Source organism: Oreochromis niloticus, linkage group LG10, assembly GCF_001858045.2.
Source record: "Oreochromis niloticus isolate F11D_XX linkage group LG10, O_niloticus_UMD_NMBU, whole genome shotgun sequence".
NCBI lineage: Eukaryota > Metazoa > Chordata > Actinopteri > Cichliformes > Cichlidae > Oreochromis > Oreochromis niloticus.
The window spans coordinates 7,140,832-7,163,527 of NC_031975.2; the positions used below are offsets into that span (position 1 = coordinate 7,140,832).

General features: G+C 38.4%; 1 protein-coding gene and 1 long non-coding RNA gene across 5 annotated transcripts in view; one reads left to right on the top strand and one right to left on the bottom strand.

Annotated features, from left to right (window-relative positions):
* Positions 1–830: 830 nt before the first annotated feature.
* On the bottom strand, positions 831–17,852 carry msna (moesin a). Of its 2 annotated transcripts, XM_003456169.5 has the most exons (13): positions 17,542–17,852; positions 9,291–9,374; positions 8,717–8,812; positions 8,309–8,583; positions 8,132–8,215; positions 7,225–7,371; positions 7,047–7,143; positions 6,777–6,940; positions 6,395–6,525; positions 6,130–6,290; positions 5,939–6,031; positions 4,558–4,782; positions 831–3,063 (listed from the first exon to the last, which is right to left on the bottom strand). In XM_003456169.5, exons 1-13 carry the CDS (start codon positions 17,551–17,553, stop codon positions 2,899–2,901), a joined length of 1,734 nt encoding a protein of 577 aa, XP_003456217.1. In that variant the 5' UTR covers positions 17,554–17,852; the 3' UTR covers positions 831–2,898. The 2 variants fall into 2 exon arrangements, with proteins under 2 accessions (XP_003456217.1, XP_013120109.1); XM_013264655.1 differs by lacking the exons at positions 8,309–8,583; positions 8,717–8,812; positions 17,542–17,852 and having other exon boundaries at positions 9,291–9,349.
* LOC102079599 (uncharacterized) overlaps positions 11,505–22,696 on the top strand; it is a 45,441-nt gene continuing 34,249 nt past the window's right edge. The window contains exons 1-2 of one of the 3 annotated variants that reach the window (XR_003221944.1): positions 11,505–14,353; positions 18,898–18,955. This is a non-coding gene — a long non-coding RNA (uncharacterized LOC102079599). Of the gene's footprint in view, positions 14,354–16,790; positions 17,346–18,475; positions 18,956–22,696 lie in introns of those variants that run through there. The other 2 variants (XR_003221943.1, XR_003221942.1) reach the window with 2 other exon arrangements.

Here is a 22,696-nt window from a genome sequence, read left to right on the forward strand (position 1 = left end):
GGTGCCTCCTGCACTCTGCACACACATTCAAAGGTTGAAACTGCAAATTGGTGTTTATTTGCCTGCCTGAATGCTCCAAGTGGAATTTGTGACACGTGGCATTTGAGTCTTTTTTCATTGTAAGCAGTAAAAATCAACTCTTGGAAACATTTCAGTGAGTGAAAAATTAAATAATAACCTCCAGAATCTTCTGGTTTTAAGACACAGTTCTTTAATTATTTAAACATATTGTGCAGATATGTAAACAGACTCATGTGATCTTTATAATAATCCAGTAATCAAATGTTTCACTAAAATTTGTGTGAACAAAATGAATCCTTTTCAAACTGTTGCCATGTCACCCTTGGTGAAGAATGGTGACGTGGCTGAAACTCAGTTTGTAAGCCACCTTGTGGACACACTTGAGATTTACTGTCTTTTTGTTTTATTCCTTTGTACTTTTTTTATATATATATAATGAATTGCATTCAGTTTAACCTCCTAAGACCCGAACTCTTCCACAACATGCATTTTTAATTTCTCTTTGATATTTGAGCATATTGGGGCCCAATGAATGTACAAAGAATTACCAGATTTTTTTTTTTTTACCTTATTTTTGTTTTTAAGAAAAATGAGAGCCACAAATGAGGATATTCATTTAAAATTATGATAGAACAGTAGCAGTATAATGTCCTCGTAAGTGGATATCAGGCCCATGTAGAGCAAAATTGAGTATTTTGGTCTAAATAACCCAAAATGTGATGTCCACATATGTGGACGGCAGGTCCTAGGAGGTTAAAGATACACTAAACATTTAAAAGAAAAAATGACAACACAAGAAGACAGAAACCTTTATTCTAAATTTCATTTATTGGTGAAAGGAAGACTTTAAGCAGCAAGATCTCTGAATAAACTGGGCAAGGCACTGTCTGTCAGTGGTTTTATAAGTCAACATTATTTTCCTTTTTGAGACAAGACAAGCATCTTTTAATGAGTTATCACCTATGACGACTAAATTTCAAATTAGGCTGCCAACACACAAACTTTGGGGTAAAACACAAACTGCAAGGATCACAAAAGTTACTATTCAAGGCATGTAAAGGAATCTGTAGCAGCAATCCTTTGATCTGTTTTCATGGCACATAAAACAAGTGAAACTACACTGCTGATCAAAATGTGTCTTTTTTTCTTTCAATAAAAGACATCAAAATAAAATAATCAGAAATGTTTATCACTAAAATAAATTTGGGCTTAATTTGAAATGTGAAAAAGAAATCAAATACTAATTTCCAAAAAAAGGTTCAATGGTCTAACACACACTTAATAGAATGTCCTGTACCATCTGGTTCTTCCACTTATGAAATGCTGTCTTTAAAAAAATGCTGTTCCTTTGAAAACAGGTATTGTTGACAAGTACTCCTAGTTTTCTACATTACAAAAATATCCTAAGGTGTGTATCTCTTAGACCTTACATAATTGTATCACATTTGAAAAATCCCAAATACAAAAACACACAAATGTCATTAAATACATACAGTATATCAAAAATGCATGCTTCGGAGAATGTGCCCATGTGGGACAGTATAATTTGACTCACTTGTAAAAAGGTAAACTGATTTTTCCAGTGCATGTCTGACGGAATTGTTTTATTTTACGCGTTACTTGTTTTAAGATTAAACTACAGCTTTCACCTTTACAGATGACAATGTGTTTAACAATAGAAGCCAACTTCACAAGTTACAATTACCATTGCTGTACTGGGTAAAACAATAATCACTATAATAACCAAAAAACATCCTCAGTGATAAGTAAAAGAGCAAAGACTTGATGATGATGGTTAAAAAAATATTTTAATGGTTAAATGCAACTGATAATTTCTACAAATTTCAATCAGACTTAATTTGCAGTTCAAATTTCAGCCTTGCTTCTTTCTTCAGCGTATGTAGGTCAGCATATGTAGATGTGCATATCAGTGCTACCTTCTCTTTTGAGGAAAAAACAAGTTGCAGCGTACAAGTTAAACTAAATTTGGATTCTTCAAACAACTGGATTGTTACAACATATGAGATTTGCAAATGACATACCAAGTTTATTCCGTCTCTAGGCACAGTTAGACATTTGTTTGCTTAAGCTTCAACAGCAAGTTCTACACTTTCAGCCACACAGCTGAAAGTGTCGAACTGAAAATGCAAAAAAAAGACAAAAATCCTTAGATCCTTCATATCACATTGCCAGTAGGCTGTAAATACTGTGACTTTTAACTGCTGGATGATTCTGAGTGCAGTAAAATTAGTAAATAAACTGTAAATTTTCCAAATAATAATAATAATAAAAATATTAATAATACTGCTGCTGTTTTTTGTTCCATACAAACAATTTATTCATACTATTTGCATTTGCTCGTGTAGATTGCAGTGCAGTTAATTTTAAACTGCAGAAAAGCATTATTTCTACAATAAAATCCAGCTTGCTGTAAAGAATCGTGTGCAAATGGCTTATGGCACAATTTGGATTTGTGAATGGCACAAAATTAAATGGATTTCTACAGCTTTTGTTTAGAAATGATGATATAAAAATGTGAAAGAGATAAAACAAACTAAAAGTCGCTCGCTCGATGTGTCATGAAATGAGGCGTGAGCCCGTTACTAATATGCTACACATACCCCTAGTGAGGAATGTACTAATAAAATACAGTATGTCCCTTTTCAACCAGTGACTTGTCTAAAATTCAAAGTAAGAAATGGTAACAAACAGAACCTTCCAGATCCACATTTGTACAACATGCTGTGCTTTTGCAGCAATGTCATTTGGTGGATCTGACTTTATTTGGGTACAGAGAAAACAGCTAGAGTGAGGCAGGACTGCAGTCCAGGCAGAAAGGCCCAGCTCTGTGGGCTTTTGCGTTGGTGAATGCAGACATCACATGCATTCAAACTCATCGATACGCTGTTTGGTGTTTCCTGACCGAATCTGCCTGAGGGTCTTGTACTTGTCACGTCCTGCTCGCATGTTGTCTGCATGAATGATGTCATTCGCCGTTTTCTTGCTCTCATCCCGGGCGTTGGCCAGCTCTGAGCTTAGAGCCTGGAAAGAAGGTTACAAGTATTATAAAGTTACAGTTAACATGTGCGACTCGATGTGTAATGCCATGTTCTTGCACCAACCAGTGAGTCACCTAATTGGCTCAAAATTGACATTTTACTCACTTATTTCTGCTTTTTGTCAGTAAAAACTGTTTTCAAAGGGATTTAGACTTAAATGAGAAAATTACTTTTACCTGAATCAACCTCATTATTCAACTTTAAAACAAGAATCACTAGCTGACTGTGTGTTCTTACGAGATGTAATAATAATGTTCCTTCATTTTGCCAATAAAATATTAAAAAGAATTATATTTGACTTATATCCTCCCATTTCCTTCTGCAGGCCGCCTCTATCAGCATGTTTTGATCCCTCTGTTTTAGCCTTGTGGCACCATCAGACTATAACAGTGCAGCCACCGCACAACAGAGTGCAGCCATGAGTGCATTTCTGCTAAACATGCTCCCACAGACATCTCAGACTGTTATGGTAGAACTCAGCACCTGTCAGACCCTGAGTGACCAGTGCTCAACCCCATTAAAGTTAAAAATAATGAGAAGCATGCTCCTAGTTTCCCTCCTGATCTGTTACCTTCAGGCTCAGACACTGTGGACTTCCTTCCTTGCCACTTGTTTTCTGGGTTCTACAGAAGTTGATGTTTATTCTCAAGTTCATAAGTTTCCAACTCCACGATAAAACGCAGAACCACTGTGGTCAGAAGCGGACTTTGACTGAACATTCAAAAACAGCAGTCCACACTGAGAAGACTGCTGTGCAGGACAAACTGTTTTGAATCTATTTGAATCAGGTATGAATCACGATTTTCAAGGGCAAATTGTATGAAATGTTTACATCTGACTGTAATAATGAAGCTGTATGACACATACGTAACTACATACAGTCATCTGACTGCTTTAGTAGCATGACTTAATTATGCGCATTCTTTATTTTTAGTTGACTAAAGCTACTTAAAATTGTGTCAACAGTAGTCAAAGAAACAACCAAAAAATACTTAGATATTAATCAATACTAGAAAATACTGGATTAACTCATTTGCTACAGTATTAGTACCAAAAGTGTTGGCTTCACCTTCTCAATCTGATATACAACTTCACACAGCACTACTTTCCCTTTAATGCTTCACAAACGCAGACAAGCAGGCACGCAGCCCCTCCCCACACTAGCAGCTGAAGTATTTGGCATTCACAACACCGAACAGCACTTTGGGAGGAAGTTCAAGAGGCCAGTAAAGCTCCCATTTCAACAAAACTGAAGCATTAAATAGTTAGCATAAAAGCTAACTTGGCTTCCAAATGTTCTACATTAACAGGAAAATATAATTATTTGTGTGTCATGTTTCTCTTACAGTCCCAGAGTGAAGCGAGACAAAAAACAGTGGCAGCCTACCAACTTTATTTGAGCAACGTTTACTTTATTGTCACTTTATTATTTGTATTGTTTTAATATTTATTTTAAAAAAATATTCCAAGGACTTACGAGTAGATGTTTCTGTAAGCGTTCGTTCTTCTCAGCTTCAGTCATTCTCTCCTCCTCGCTGCGGTCCTTGTACGTGGCAGCAGCTGTTAACTCGGCGCTGGCTTCGGCGCTGCTCTCGTCATTCTCATCATGCTCGTTCTCTGCGTTTAAGGGCTCCTGTGGTACCATCACTTTGTTTTTAAGCTCTTCTTTGGTCTTTTCCAGGTCCTCCTGCACTGTTGTAGCCTGAGCAAATATAGAAATAAAAGTGAGGTGTTTTAGAAATTACCCTTATTTAATGTCTAATGAAAATGACAAAAGTTGGTGGGGGCTTAACTGATATTTCTGTATTACCGTTTATCCCACAGCATGTAGTAAAGGAGAAATGTACAGGCAGACCTATGCTACATGACCCATAGCCAGGCTCTTGGTTTCCTGTTTTGGTTTCTCTCCACCCAAGCTATATCTTGGATATTTTTATTAGGAAATCCATTCAGGAAATTCAATATAAAACCAAGTGCTTCTTGCCTGAGGTGCTATGAGTCAAAAACTAGCTATGAGAAAGACTGGAATTTCAACTACCATTTTTTCCAAAAATTCACACAATACTGAAACCACCAGTTTGCACAACTGGTTTTTCCAAGCCAGAAAATCACAATGGTTTAAAAAAGGTGAACAGGATTTCCCTCACACAAAGACATCCATCATCACTACAAACAGCATGAGTCACATGGGCTAAAAAAAAAAAAGAGAGAGCGAGCAAAAAAAGAAAGGGCTGGCACACAGGATTTTTTTTTACCAAAAAAGACAAGAGGCAGGCTGGGAGAGTTTAATCCTCCCCCAAACCCACACAACAAAAAGACCCCAGGAATGCCTGTTGTGACTATGTCACAGAGGAGGGGCGATGTGACCAGCAGAACTCTGATTAACTTCTTCCTGCCATAGTTACACTGACTTCGATTATCAATGAACACAAAGGCTTTTAAGTCAAGGAGTTTGATCTTTTCTTCTTTCTTGCACTTGTCCATCCATTTTTTTTTGCTTTTTTTTTTTGCTTTTCCAATTACATTTCCAAAATTACTAAAATAATATTTTTCTGTCTTCATAGAAATGAGTCAAAGCTTCCTAGTTAGAGAACCACAAAAGATTAAGCATTAAGCATAACCTTTTTGTCTCAGTTCTCACCACAAGATGGCAGTAAAGCACAAGTTTCCTTTTTTTTTTTTTCTTTTAACTAGAAAACCAGGAAGAACAAACTGAGTTCTGCAATTGCATATGCAAGTACCTGTTAACATGTTTTCTATAAAAACAGCATTTTCTTGCCTGTTCCACTATTGGCAGAGCCATATTTTTATGTTATCAGCTTTGAAACATAGCAAACTACAGAAAAGTCAAACCACACCTTCTGCTGCCACTCTAATGCTTCTTCTTCCTTTTTCTTCTTGGCATCCTCCAGCAGGGAAATCTTGGAAGTCAAGTCAGCCAGCTCTGTGGCCTAAAAGAACATATTATATTTGAAGTATCAGTACACACATTATTGCAGTTTTTTAAGTGTCAATCACACTGACTAATCACACTGACTAACACACTAACCAGGTGCTCCTGGTTCTTCATCTGGTTCTCTGACTGCTGCAGCAGCGCCATCTTGGCATCCTCAGCACTCTTAAGATCACTCTCCAGGCGTTCAGCCTCCTCCTGAGCACGCTTCCTTTCCTGCTCCAACTCCAGAGCCCTCTGCGTTTGCTCCTCCAGCTCTGTGGACACACACACACAAGCATTAAAGGTAAGCATCATGTGAGGAAAACATTGTCATCATTCATTACAGGCAGCTTTTTTTGAACTCTGACAGGTTCCCCACCTTGCTGAGCTTTTCTCGTCTGCTCCTCGATCCGCTTTAACCTCTCCATCAATTCCTCCTTCTCCTTTTCGATCTTTTCCTTTTCCTTCTCTGCAAGTTCTCTTTTCTTCTTTTCATTTTCTAGCACAGCTCTAATGAAAACAAAATCATTACAGGATGATGGCTTAATGCATCACACGGAAATGTGTCAATAGCAGAGCAGATAACACCCTATTTTATAGAGTATTTGAAAATAAACCTAGTAATGTTTCTATAACTGTTACAATATCCTATAACAGACTGCTTTTATTATTGCGTCTTTGGAACAGAATTCACACAGTGCAACTGAATCCATGTGTAAAATATTTGTAGGTTTTTTTGTTTGGTTCCATTTCGCTCCTACCTCTCCATCTTCTTGAGATTCTTCTCCTCCCGAGCCTGCGCCTTCATCTGTTGCACTTCAATAGTGTCGGGCTTGCGGCGGCGCATGTAGAGCTCATGGTTACCCATACACAGAGCCAGAATACGCTTGTTGATGCGCAGCCTTGGAGCATAGAATACAAAGTCCTGTAATGGAAACATTTGAGACATTTAAAACGTCTTATTGTTACATGTTATTATTATTATTATTATTATTCTTAAATATAAATAACATAACATTATGTTAGCATACAGGTGCTTTCTTGTCAATTGGTTTGATGACAAACTTCTTGTCGTTGAAGGAAATGTTTCTTATTTCACTCCATGGAAATCCAATTTTGGGCGTCATTCTGTCAGAGAACAAAAACACTTGGTCAGCACTGCACAGTGTGCCTTTTACGAAACACAAACCCTTCTGTGGAAACACTTACTTATCATTTTGTTCATAAATGTTGAGACCCAAAGCATCCACTCCCAACCACAGCTCTGTTCCCTTCTTATTTTTGATGTTGAAGTAATTGACTCCGTACATCTCGAGGTCCTGAGCAATTTTCAGATACTCCATCATGGATTCCTCTCTGTGGACAAATAAGACAACTTTTGCTGAAAGGAGCTTTCACAGTCAGAGCGTGGGGTGCTGTTTGCACTGTTCTAACCGGCTGCAGAGGCCAGAGCACAAACGCAGAGCTTTCAGGATGTGTGGTTGACTGGGTTGTATCTCTTTTTTAACCTTACCTGAACTATGAAACTTTAACTGATCGACAGAGCAACTGGGGAAACATATAATGAATCTAGGCTGTGTTTACTGTTTATCTACAACAAGGTAACCTGACTGTTGAAACACATATGGAAGCCAATAAAGGACATTCACTATTGTCTTCAATAAAGCATATACTAAAAATGTCAGTGGCACAAACAGTACTCAGATCACCAAACTGCAGTGACTCAAGGCCAGTGACAAACTTTCAGAGCACCTGTGAGTCAACACAAAGGCCGTGGTAACGCACTCTCTCAGCTAGCTCTATCTCAATTTCACGGAAATGACAGAAGAGGGAAGAAACTGTAGCAACAGAGAACAACGAGGTAATTCAACTAGGAATAACTTCCTCAACAGTCTCATGTTGTTTTAGTAGGTTATGAAGTGTGTATATAAGCTGTGGCTACCGTAATGTAGTCACTGAAGACTACATTGTAGTCTTTGTAGTTTAAGCGTGCACAATGATAATGGAAAGTTTAAACTACACATGCAATAATTTCACAAATATCCATATTTTAGGCATCCATCCTCTCTTTCATGTGTTTGTGTGTGTGCTGGGGAACACGTGTGCTGCTGATCACCTCATCATGCCCTTGTGCTCTTCATGCCACACTTGAATCCTCTCTTCCCACTGTTCCTTGTTGAGCTTGTGCTGATCCAGGACTCTGAGAACATGAGAGGCCCGAGTGTCAGGGAAACATGTCTGGAATGTTTCACGTGAATCTGCCAGATTGAAGTGGCAATAAAGCCCGCATTACCTTTGAGGGAGCAGGTGTTCGCTGCTCAAATAGCCTGGTTTGTGGACTTCCTTATTGTAGTCGGCATACTTGGCCTGCACCGCGTAGGAGGCCAGGAGGACCGCTGTCTCTGGAGGGCAGTAGATGTCATCATTTAAGATTCCCTCCTTTACCTGCAGGAAGAACAGCCGCTGTGTGGCATCCTGGATTAACTCCTCTGAGACATCCTCAGGGAAGAACTTGGCACGGAACTTAAACAGCAGCGGGCTTTCCTTCCTCACATCCTGGGCCGTTACCTAAAATATGATCCGGCACGGGTGAGAGGGTAGAGGTTATGCTTCTGTTTGTGGACTCGAGATCAAAAGCGCAGTTCAAGCTTCAAAAAAGACGGCCCAGTGAATGAAGTGTACTGAGTACTGAGGAGCTCACCTTCTTATTGAGCTTCAGCCAAGTAGAGAAACCCTTTGTGTCCTGGTACTGGAGTCCAAAGTACCAAACCTCTCGTAGGCCGATGGTTTTCACAACCTTTAAATAAAAACAGCAACAAAAATATAAAATATAATTCCCTTGTTTTATTCTGGTGTTTAAGGGTTTTCAACCACAAAGATTTACTGCTTTCCTAATTGTAAATGTATTGTTTTTAGATTTTAATCAGTCATATAAAAACAAAACAAAAATCATACAGCAGCCTTTAAGAATCTGTCATTGGATTTTTCACATTTAAAATTATTTTAGAAGACTCAAAAGATCATCAGCAAATAAATAAAAAATTTAAAAGCCATGAAAAATAATCTATAATAATAATATATAATAATCTCTCAGGATTTTCCAGAAATAGGAGTACTAAACCCCACCACAGTACTCGTCAAGAAGTCATAATTTATGTTTAATGGTAACTGGCTAGAGGAAACTCTAAGGTTAAATATCAATACTATAGTCTAAATATCAGGAGAACTAATCAATATGCTTTCAGATGTTAAGTGCTTGCTAGAGTTTCTCATACCTGGTCAAAGAGTTGCTTTCCTGTTGTATTGGGCTGAATGGCGAACTCCAGTTCGGCATCCATAGTGGTGACTCTTACACTAATCTGAGGAACAGAGAAAAGAAAAAAAATACTTTTTCAAATACGCAAATAAAAAAAGACAGTATTTTGGGTTAAAGTACTATTACTATTACCCATATCATTGTACTATCATTGTATCATTGAAATGATTGTACCATATCATTTCTTGGTAAATAGAGAATATACAAAACTAGATCTTATGTTCTTCTCTTAAACATTATGAGACTCTGCATTTAATCATTAGTTATTATTAACCTGTCTCCCTCCCCTAACTCCCAACAGGTCGTGGCAGATAGATCTGCTGGAGGCTTCTTCCTGTTAAAAGAAAGTTTTTCCTTCCCACTGTCACCAAGTACTCGCTCATTTGATTTGGGGGTTTCTCTGTGATAATATACGGTCTTTACCTAACAATATAAAGCAAACTCTATGCACTATATAAGGTCTCGTGCATTAAAAAAAACACTAGTGACAGTTCAGACTGTCACTAAAGTGTCATTTTATGCAAACCATTTAATGGCGATAGCGCACCATCTTTAACAAGTGTAGCATCTCAAAATGTGTGATCCTCTTGTACAATTTATTAAATGTGCCTGCAGTAAAAGTGTACACACATCTCCCAGTCCTGCTGGAGAACAAAGTAACACTGCAGTCCAATTAGGACTGCGCAAATTAGACAGCCCAACCCCTCTCATATCATATTTACTTTTTTACTATTTTATTCTGAAATTTAGAAAAGACTGCATCTCATGGTTACGACGAATGTACCAATCTGGCTCTGTCTCAGTCAAGAACTTATCTACAGGAAGTAACCACATCCTTTGGTGGTCGGGCCCTGTGAGGCATGACTGTTAAACACTGAGCTCTCATGAGAGATGTGCACATCCTGTCATGCATCAGACAACCTGTCTGGTGTAGCAGGATTTAACGAAATCGGTTTGTAGACAGAACTTTAGCTCGATTTCTTTTTCAGGTATCACACTTTGCTACCCTGGGTTATTCAGTAAACGAGGCACGCCTTAGTTAGACAAATTGTGATATCTGTGTCTTACAAAATCATATGTCAGAAGTTGAACACATTTATTTAACCTTTTCTTTGGAAAAAGTTGCTCAGAAGGTGGAGAGAAAAGAAAAAGAAAAAAGTATGTACTCAGTAAGCTATGAAGGAATCCCTTATTTACTGTGCCCTCATAGAGACTAGGAAAAAAAAAGAAAAAGAAAAAAGAAACAGCAGCATGCATGTCTATTGGGAAATAACTGTGCAGGCAGAGGCCCACGCCTGCCCTGAACAACAATGGTATGTATTATTTCCTAGTTGCGGGGTTGATTAGAGTTGCGTTCTTTCCCATCCATGTCAGCAGGACCCTATTTACTGCTCAGGACACTTGCCCCACTGTCACTTCCTGTCATCTCAGGCAGTTAAGAGCTGAACAGAAACCTTAAATCTGGGCCCACTCTGAATGCCAACACTGCTGTTTAGAATCGTCTAGACAAAGGAGTCGTCAAGCTTCCAGTTATGAACTTTAGACGATAAACTTTTTTATATTTGAGCAGATAAGAGTTCAGTTTGTGGCCACCCTGCTGGTGTCTAAGCGGTTTCATTTCCTGAATCAAAATGGTTAATCTTGCATGAAAAAGGAACTGCGCTTATACATTTTCTGCCTGGTTAGGGTGTGTCTCTCATGGCCAGGGCTCAAAAACACTTAACACACTATTATTAGCACATGCTGAAAAACACCCTGCTCTGGCCCACGTGCCATGTTTCCATGACTTTCTCTTAGCTCTTTTTTTAATCGCACCAAAGCGATACTGCAAAAATAAAATCCCAAACTCGTACATTTCACATTGAGAAACACATCTGTGACCGACTTTGTCACACGGGTGTATTTGATGACAACTGACTTGTTTAAAGTGTTACTATATGTCATGTGAAGCTGCTTATAACAATCTGCCACTTCACTGACTGTCTGAAACGTATGAGTTAATCTGTGTTATTTTATTTATATTTGTTTTAATCTAATACACAGCTGTATGTTACAAAAATAATACTTTTCCAGACTCAAATCAAAGGTCCAATGCCTTGACTTACCAACAACTGTTCAAGCCATGCTGGACTCACAACACAATATTAGTTATTTAAAAAAAAAATATCAGGATACACATATGCTAAGGGTGACAATGCCAACATTGTGATGTTTAGTGGCTCTAACATTAACCGTATTGAGCAAATAATGAGTTTGATTGAGGCTAAATATCATTTAGTTATCAGAAATTTCACGGTAATCCTAAAAATCAGCAATTTTTTCACTAATTTCATCTTAATGGCATGTTTGTTCAAACTGTACCAAGCTAACTGTAATACTGAAAACTCACGTAGCAAGTGAGAGCTGTTGGGCTTACTGAATACAGAAAGCTGCACTAACCACAAAGAATGAAAAAAAAAAAAAGGACACAACTATCATAAGTAGAAAGTGTGCACGTGTTTTACAATTGTACGGCCATTGAATGGCAATGGGGAGCAGTTAACCTGAAAGTCAACTGGGGTCAAACATCTGGGTTACCTTGTCAGTAAGAGGAAGCAAAACTGATGAAAACTAAATTAAACGTGGTGTTAAATATTGAGTGAAGACACAGTGATGCAAGCAGTCTGTCACTAATTTTGCTAGGTTCATCAAGCTTCCTTAGCAAAATCTTTTTTTAAATCACTTCTGTATATTCAATTTCTATTTAACAAACGTTACTAAAGCCAGCAGACACAGAGGTCACCGGAGAGCACTTGCTGCAATGACTGCAATTATTTATTTTAAAGAAAAAAAACACTAAGTGCCAGCTAGTTTAACCCTGTGAGTTCCAAGTCACAAGAGAGCTTCAGTAAATCTAATCTTTAGATACAGCCCCACTGACGTGCCAGAATTCAACTTCTGCCTTAAATTCCCACACAAGAGTTATCTCCATGTGCCGCTCACAACTACAATCTGTCTAATCCAAGTTGAGACAATAAAGAAGATAATGCTAAGTGGTTCCTGGAACAAGTAGGAATGAGTTAGGCTCTGGACTAACAGTTCTTTGACGTGGAAGAACACGGGAGTTTTTAAAGAAGGTCACTATCAGAGTGTACGATAAGCCTGGCTTATTTTACAACTCTTTTATAACAGAACAAGAAGCATGCATCAGAACATGCCATTCTTTAGCGTTTACCCCAATAACCATAGCAACTGCACATTGATAATTCTGAGTCATACATCTGAGTTATGCCATGCATGAGAGTCACACAATGTCAGCATCTAAAGTCAACAACTGCTTAACAAAGCATCCTCTTGGTTGCCAGAGAAACGCTACTGCTGAACTCCACCGCAACCCGATTTACAGTTTGGTGTATCTGAAAGACAAACTGAGGATGTCAGGGGCAACCAGGGTGCAATTCAGATTCCAATCCATTCAGGTGAAATGCATTTTTTCCTCCTTTACTCAAGCATGAGAGACATTTTAGTTTTACCAAATGGCTATAAATGCTCTCACTTTCATCAGATATGCTAACATGAATTGATCAATCGCTCATTATGAACCAACAAAACATCTGAATCTGGTTATATTAAAATGAACACGGAACATTAACAGTTCAGGTTGTTTAAGGCGGAATTTGAAATGGTAAAATGTGTGAAAATGTCATGACTTCCACTTATCCTGTGCGATTCACAGTGTAACACCTCGTTATGTTATCGCTCAAAGCGAGGAAATCATGTGAAAAAAAACAAAAAAAAACAACTTGTGAGCAAGATGATAAGCATATGACTCTCTGACTAGAGTTTGCAGTTAGTCAACAGGAAAATGGAAATAATATAGCTCCGTTTTAAGTTTAAAATTGAAACTTATTAAAATCTTAAGGGTCTCTTCATTGGTAATGTGACCTAGTCTTCCTTTCTGGTTATTTTGGGTTTACTGTGTGCTTACGGGTATTAGCATTAACTAAAGAAATTCAAACTCTGTCACAGGAAGAGGAGGGTCGAAAAAAAAGGATCGGGTTTCTTCTTTCTAACCAGGGGAGAGTGCAAACACGCACACACACACACACACAAGTTTGTATCTTTTAGAGCCGTTTCCCACGACCACTGTTTGTTTGATTCTTAAAATGTCGGCACAAGCAAACTGGAACAGAGTTTTGTTAGTTTTGCTGCTTCGTCATCTGGTGAAACTGCTGACTGACACCTGTTTGAGCCAATCATGGAATTTACCGTCTGCTCTAAAAAATATCGAATAATAAGAATTTCCAAGCACCAACTGATTAAAGTATGTTTTATACATACTTGCCTTCTTTGTCAGGTATTCTTTGGCACACCGTTAGAGCCACGTGGGCATGCAGAGATTAGGCAATAGCATGGATATGTTAGTATGTGTCAAAGTTCAGTATAAATTTTCCATTCCTGATACATCTTTTCAGATGACTAATGTGAGGTCCTCAAAGTTGCCACAGTACAGTGGAACTGCTATGCTACCTGTTCACCTTGTGTGGAATTATGATTTGTCCGTCTTTGTGTAGATCCAAATGAGCTACTACATTAGCAGGTCAGCAGGGTGGTTCTAAAATAAACTAACTTGTCAGTTGTCAGCTGAGGCAAGGTTAACCAAATAATCACCATAAGATCAAACTGGTCTATTGAGAACCAATGCTAGCTCATAAACAACAGCAGATACAGTACTAAGGATGTCAAATCAGAACGCTACATGACCAGCAACAAAGTACTTACGTTCAGATCTTTGATATTTACCAGTTTTCAAACTGAAACCTTTAAAAAGTGAACGTTTGATTGCAGTTTGTCCACCAGCCCTACCTTTGCACTGTTAATCTGCTCTGCTATGTGCACCACAGACCCACATTTAATCTCCTGCTACTTGCATACTTCCAGGTCTTTCCATTTGCCACGTCTCCATAGACACGCTTGTTAAAAATGTGATCATACCAAGGAGAAAGCTAGATTGTCATCGTTCCTACAATTCGAGCTAAAATGGTAAGTTGTGCTTAAAATTTTATGTGGTAACAGCTGGCCATGTGTGCATTTCTGGGGTCTAAGGACTTAAAATGAAAAAGTGTACTGGCTCTGAAATGGTTCTAGTGTTGAAAAAAACAGGTAGGAAAGTAAGTGAACCAACCGTCATTGGGTTGCATGAGTGGGAAAATCCTTTGCTTTGTAACAACATGGGGTGAAATTCTAGCAATAAAGCTGATGATTGTTTTGTGCTTCTGAAAATACAGGTTACTTAAACAGTGATTCTGAGTTACTGTTACCTTCTTGATAAAGCAGATAAAAAGCTGCAATTCCACGTAACAGCAGCACATAAACAATTTCAATGTAATAATAGAGCTGAATTGGGAACTAAGAATAAAAAAAGAAACTGTGGCAACAACAGACATGCAGAAAAATCCTGAAAAAGGGTTTTGCACTGCTGTAGTGCAATCTAAAGTGGGGCATGGTATCTTAAGACCACGCGGAGGAAAGCAGGGAGGAGATCAGCCAGACTGTGATGTGAAAGTCCATATAAGGCTGCAGGCGAGGAAATTACCAGAAAGGAACTGATGTAAGTACAGAAACCTTGAGTCATAACACGACTTCCTAGGGAAACTGAAGGACTGCCAAAAGGAGTCCAGTAAAGGCTGAGCTTCTTAATAATTATTGCTTTTGAGAGACAAATGTAATATAATGTTCAAGTTTTAAATGTAACTTGAACACTGGAAAAATAAACTGTCTGAAAATCTAGGTCAAAAAAACAGGTAATGGAAGAACTTTTTTTCTTTTAAAAGGATCTATGAATCCCCGAGGCAGCTTGGTGGGGACATGACTTTTACTTTGCTGGATACAGACTCGCTTCATTTGCTGAATCAGTTTATCTAACTTCCTTTTTTAATGCTCCTCATCTGTTGCATCTTTGCATAGCACCTCCAGCTAACGAGAAAGGAAATGAACCAATGAGTGTCACACATCTGAGTTTGAACAACTGCACCTGTTCACCTTTGTGCTACTGTACATGCAGGGTTTACTACATCTACACAAATAGAACAGGATATAATTTCTTATAGTTGCGATGATTATACTTTTGGCATCGGCAGCACAACGCATGCTGTTCATTAATGAATATTAAAAATCCCACAATCTGGTGTTTATTTTGAGAAAATGTTGATGCTTCTTCCTGACCATCTTTTCGGTCAACAACTGGTTTCCTCTTTTCTAACTAACAGCATGACAAAAATGTGTTCTTCTGATTTGACAGTAACTACCATTTAGGTCGTTTTGAGGTGTTTGAGGTTCCCATTGGTGACTGCAAAAGCAGCTACTTTAAACACGGCTCTGGTTTTGTTGAGGTTAACAACATCCCAGCTGCACTCTGCAGACAGACACTGATACTTAGCAATGGACTAAAATGCATGGCAACTGAACGGTTCATTATAGGAAATAACTTCAAAGACAAATATGTGTCTGTGTGGAACGTAAGCTCTTAGTTGAGCTCAGTTTATTACAAACTGCACTTGGGTTCTAATCAGTAATGCTCAAATGTATGGGAAGAATTTATTTTTTTGCTAATATCCAGTTGAAATTCAATACTTATGTAGTGACTCAAGAGAAACATTATTTCTCCTCAGAATGGGTCTTTGGGAGGTGACTAGATAAATTATCAAGACTGGTAGAGTAAAGGTAATTTTGCATTCCTGACCACCTGATAAATGAAAGTGTTGATTATATCATTTAAGTAAATGGTAGTAACTGGTGATTGGTGGTGCCAAAAATGCTTCTATGCAGAAAAGAAAAAAACACATACTTAACAAAATGCTGATATTAGTCGAATTCCTTTAGGGAGGAAGAGGGTAGTAAAGGCTTTTTAATGCCAGGATGCTTGACATTTTTTTCTGGTTGACATCTTGGAAAAATATCAAGGAAGTACGAGCAGAAACTATACTGCAGGAAGAAAGCAGGTACAAGACTTTTTTTCTCTCCTTTGTAACATTGAAAGTTTCCAGCCTGAATATTATATATGAATAGTAAAAGGTGACACTGATAAATGTGGCGTCATACTCAGGTATTGGCTATAAAACTAACCCAGTATTACATTAACCAATCTGTAAAATAATAGTTTATTTTTATACAAATCTGACATATACAATCTGGAGATAAACATGATAGCACTACGATGAATTACAGTGTCTGCACTGTGAAATCTGAATCACTCTGTAGGCTATTCAATGCCAATCACCTTCTCATTGGTCATGCGTGAATCTTTTAGTAGCATCATATCCCTTTTACATTCAGAATGTGCACGTGGGTATCTCAGGACAATGTGTAGATAAGAAGAATGACTGCACACAGATTCAGCAGCTTCTTTGTTATCTTCTTCATTCAGAAAGCATTTCACTGAGTCAAAGCCCAACACGCCTTCAGAACCAATGAGTTTGAAACCGCATTCAGTTCTTTTGTCCACTGATAAAGGCACCCACGGAAATATTGGGCTGTGCCTCTTATAATGCTGTTTGTCTGGACCCCCTTCTTTTCTTTGTTCAGAGCTCCACCAGTATCAGCTCAAATCTGTGGGTGCTCCTTTATTTCAAGAGCAGTTATTTTTGCCTTTTTTTATAAGCTTGGCAATGTAGCATTAAAAAAGCTCTCTTTGTCTCCTCTTTTGCCTCCTAGCCGTTTGCAGATTTGCCTCCATTTGCTCCTGTTTTGGCCATAACAGCTGGCCTGACTGACAGTTCAAATCCCTCCTTGTTAAGAGCTGACTGAGGGGGAGGCCTGAGAAGGACTAGCTCGCTGCTAGTCCAGGATACACTTCCGCTAAGAAACAGTTTAAAAAGTGTGATTTAAGCCTATACATACAACTCTGGAACATTTTAATAGCACACGGCTTCCACCCTGAATGAATGATTTGATTTAAGGCGCTAATTTTAGTGAACACACGGCCGGGAGCGCGCACGCGCACACACCTAACGGAAAGTACCACAGTAATCCTCGGGTGAGTTTGGAAGGATGCGAAAGATTTTTAAACACGGTTAAAGCCCATCGGACATGCACTTTAGTTTATCTTACTGTTATTAGTGAATAATAACGCGAAACACTTAGACCTAATTAGAATCTCGTACTGAAAAAGAGAGACAGAAAAGACAAAGTAGCTTTTGACATAACAACATAAATGTACTTCTCAGCCTTACCGTTTTCGGCATCTTTCTTTTCTTTCACGTCCGGCTCAGGCTTTCTATGAAGTTATTAAATAAAAAGAGCAGTTTGCTAAACCAGGAGAAAACTTTTTCCCATCAGAACAACGGCGCCAACCAAACGCCTTCCCGTCTCGAGGAAACAAACCTCACTTTTTTTCGTTGGACTGCGAAGAGCTATTTTCGACCCTACGCGAGTGGGGGGTGTTTTTCCTTTGTTTCGCCTTAAAGTAAAATGGACTCGAGCTGGATTTCCTGCTAACGGTACCCTGCAAACCACACCCAACCTGATGACAGGACAGCGGAGTGAAAAAGAGGTTCAGGCCAGCAGCAGACTCCGCCTGCAGCAGTCGCATCATCATGGCTGCGGTTCACTGCCTCAGCACTAGGCAAAAAAGTTTCACTTTTTCACTTTTAGCAGACAGGCCACGTTTAATACCATTCTTTATATGAGTCTTTTATTTAAACGACGGCCAGTGTGTTGGGATACTTTGAGAATACAAGAAGGCACAAAGTGCTAGCAAACATGTCAGTATCTAAAACAAGCCTGTTAGAGCGTGCAGTATGTTCGTCATCGGCCTCTAGCGCTGTGCTAAAGGCTGGTAACCAATACTTTTAATCTATAAAGGCAGCTTATGAGAGATGCTGTTGACGCAGTCTGCTTTTTTATCTTCATGTTTTGTTTGTTTGTTTGTAGTTGGGTGGCGCACCCATAATTTCGTTGTATATCTATTATGATAATAAAGGGCTACTACTCCGCCTATGTAGTGGAGAGCAGTGTGTCAGGATTTACGAGATGAATCACATTCAATTTGCAAATTCTAAAAACATTTTAATAACCATTAAACCACTGTGATTTTCACTTTCCACAATGATTAGTTAATACAAAAAATAAAAACAAAAGACGAATTTCAGCTTTTCGTGTATTTTAAATCAGGGTTGAATTTGTTGACATTCAGCACAATAAGATTCAGGCATTTTTCACAGTTCATGTTTGAGATATATTTTCCATTTCCCCATAAAATTATTTATTTAATAAAATTCAGTAGGCTACATACTTAACGTACAGGACGAAACAAATGTACAGGATAGAAAGGAAGTATATAGCCAATCGCACTAGTATCGATTCGATATCAATATCAGTTTTAGTATAGATACTATCGATATTTCAATCGATCGCCCCGCCTCTATTGGCTACGTTTTAAGCATTTCAAATAATTTCCCAGAAAATCATCATCGTTAATGGCAAAATTGCAAGTTAGGAGTTGATATGCTACATCATTCACAGACTTAACAAATAAAAAGGCTGCTTTTGAATTATTATTTACTTCAACTGTTGTGGTTGTTTTACAGATGCCAGTCACACACAGCCCTGACAGCGTTTGAACTCCCCAAAATCTAATCGTACCATGTAAGTACCATGACAACCTCAGATGTTTCTGTGCTTTTAACAATCAAAATACACTCCATTCATCTAATTTTCCTTCCCATTCATTTCAGAGAAGTACGATAAGCAAGTCTTGCATGTTGGCAGTCATGTTGAAACGCCCCCAGGCGTTATTAGAGTTTACTTTAAGTTCAGTAGTCACTGGGGCATGAAAAATGCATGTAGCCTATAGAATAACCAGTCAAATGTGATAAAAAAAGACACTGACTCTCCCCTAAAATAAGATTTTTAAAAGACCTTGCCCACTGAAAGATACGCTTCTTCCACTTTTTATTGTGCAAAATTGTAAAAGTGTGCTTGACTTGCTCATCTGCTCATCTTTGTGTTCTTTTTTTTTTCTAGACAGGAGTGTAGTGAATGCATTAAGTGGGCCAGTCACCAAAGGAAGGCTACAAAGATACCTAACCTCCAGATAAAGAGAGTAATCTCTTTTAATGGGCATAAAACTACCTCTACTGTAAGCAGTCATATTTGGGTAGTCCAGTGTTGCATGAGTTAGCACAGTCCCATAGTAGAAAGGTTCTGGTTTCAAATGTGTGGTGAGCTGGAATCTTTTTATGTGACGTTAGCATGTTTTCCAGTGGTCCAGTTTCCTCCCACAGTCTAAAGACATTAATTTTGTAATAACTGGTGATTCAAAATTTGCTGTAGATGTGGCTGTGAATGCTAACAGTCATCTGTTTCTGGCACCTGCCCAGGCTAATGGTTTAGGCTCCAGCCCCCCCTTGACCCTAGCTGGACAAGTGGTTGACAGAATGGATGGCAACACCACATAGAAACTTCTGTAGAACTGGGTTACTATAGGATAAATAATGCATACGGTGCTGTGCAAAAGTCTTGAACCACCCCCCATTTTTAAAAATATTTTGCTTCCAAGGAGCTAGGCTTGCTTGTAATCTTTAAATTGGTCTTGAGTCATAGTTCTCCAGGCTTTCTGATGGTCATTCAAAGCCTTTCTACGGACATTGGCTCTATTTCCATTCATTTTCAGTGCAGTCCTTGTACCTGACCAATTTCAGATGATCAGAATGATTTTTGTTTGTCAAGGTACTTAACACCAATCTATAAATTGTTCAAACTTAAAAAAAACAACAACACCTGATTCAAAGGATTAACAAAGAATGAAATGTTGTCTACATATAACAGACAACTTAACAGGATGATCCAGTGGGTATCAGGCTATTGTGAACACTCATGTCTCCATCTCATCTCCACCACCATCAGGACAGACAGGCATGTAAAAAAGGCAGCCTCAGGTCATTCAAAACAGCTCTGTCAGGGCATCAGTTGGCCTGAAATATGTCACTAAATATTACACTGTAACAGGCAGTGCAGCATGCAATATGATGAAATACAAACTCTAAGGCCTCCTCTTTCAGTATGCATCACATAAAGCGCCTAAATCATGAAACTGCACACCGTCTCAGTGCAGTAAACCAACATCGTGAACCTTAAAAGAGGTTCACGATGTTCTACACTGCTTTTTACATGCTCTGGATGAAACTTCTCAGCCCAGATTGAAAATTTGTGGTCAACAACATCTAGAGGTGGTTGCAGGTTTTTTCTCATCCCTCGTCCCCCACCCCCCTCATCTTTGCAAGCCATTAAAGAAGTACAGATTCCCGCTTCAAGACGCCTCCTAGCTGATTTAAGTCAAGATGTGTTTAACCGTTGTTCGGGCCTATGCTGTAAAAGTAAAAAGTTGCACATGTGTATGGTATGTAGAGATAACAGCATTCAAATTTTACACATGCCATCAAAGTAAAAAGGAAACTATAAATGACTAGACACAGGAATCTTTGAAAAGGGCTGGTGTTTGAATATTCTAAGTGAGAGCGCAGCATGGAGATGTCACCAAGTTTGTATGTTGACTCATCTCTGATGATGGTGGATGACAACCCACAGTCTCACTGAATGAGCTGCATGCTGCTTTCAAATCAGAGGCAAGACGGCTCCAAGACCACACGTGTACAGCTGTCACAATCTGGCTGATGAGAGTAGACTGTTTCTTGGACATGTCCACTCTTCCTGTTGAAAAGTGGTTTTTGAACATTAACATTGTGCAAGGAATGCTCTTTTTTTTCATAAACGAACCCTAATGAGTTTCCAATGATCTAAAAGTAAAAAAACAGATTATCATATTCTGGGGCATAAATACAACATTTCTATACTGCAACAAATACTGTGTAAGAATGAATCCTTAACTTTCATCTGCAACTTGTAGTTTCTTTTATAGCTGATATTAATCCCAAGAAGTCTAACTAAATATTCATTTATCATTTCGTGTACACTCAGCACAGTATCCATCAGCAGACCTGACCGCAGTTGAAAAAGGTCTCACAGGAGCAGTGGAGTAAGTGCTTTGTTAGAAGTTAGGAGCCAGAGACAGGACAGACAGATTATAGTATTTGACAGTTTTAATTAAAGAGGCCTTTCAGGTTTCTGAAATTGTTTCGTATCAAATAATGAAAATCTGCACTTGTGTCAGTGGCGCATGGCTCTACTATTGCACCGCTCCACCAGCAGAGAGTGTGCATGTGCCGTGTAACCTGTTGCACATGCACAGCCGCAGTATATAAGCAGAGAGGTTTATAGCACCAGCCTGTGGGATCACTTTACAGAAGTACAAATGGATTTTTTAAAAAGATAATCTCAAAGTATATTTAGGCTATAATCACTTTAAAATAAATGGTAAAGGGGAAAAGTAATTTTGACAAATATCTTCCAGTGATGATGTAGGACAGTTTTGCTACTTTCAGAATACATTTTAATTCAACACGTCTTTGCCATAACACATTATTCAAAACAAATGATGTAAGATTGCATTCTTCGCCTCAGATGGTTTTGCCTGATTCTAATAATGAGTGAAGTCTATATTAAATGAAATATTATGTATTATAGGTTGCTGAGGAGGTAGAGCAGCTCATCTACTAATCGGAGGCTGATGGTTCAATCCCTATCTAGGGCTGCCCAAGGAGGCCCTAAGTATCCTTGGGCAAGGTACTGAACCCCAAGTTGCTCTCTGATGCATTCATCGATTTGTGAATGTTAGCTATAGAAAAAATTGTTTGTGTGAATGAGGCATGCTTTATGAAACCCTTTTGAGTGCTCGAGTAGAAAAGGGCTATATAAGAACCTGTCCATTTATCATATATAAAGCAGTGTCTACAATCAATCCATCCACCTCTATCCAGTATCCCGTCCTCCTGGAGGGTGAGAATGGGTAATAAACATTTAAGTTAGTTGCATACTGAGGATTACCTTTTCTCTTTTCAGGAAATAAATAAATAAATAAATAACAGTTGTTTCTATAATCAACCACCTCATTAAAAAGAGATAAAACACAGTTGGAACAGAATTCTGCTTTATTTATGGAGAGAAACACAGTTTGTCATTAAGACTTACATTTTGTTTGAGCCCACAGACCCAAAGAGTCTATTTTCGTATATATTAGTCTATAAAAGCAATGCTTTCTAGTCAGTGTGAGTTACAATACTGCAGATCATCACAACACAAAAAAAACTTGTTTTATATTTCCCTTTTTCACATTGCAGACACAACGGTCTATTCAAAGGTGAGACCTACACATACTTCAGAAAGGTGACCACTGCATTTCTCAGTATTAGAAAACAACCAAGTCTGTGATTTAAAATGTTTGTGTGTTTAACCTGAGTATTACACTGTATACTGTATATGTACAGTCCT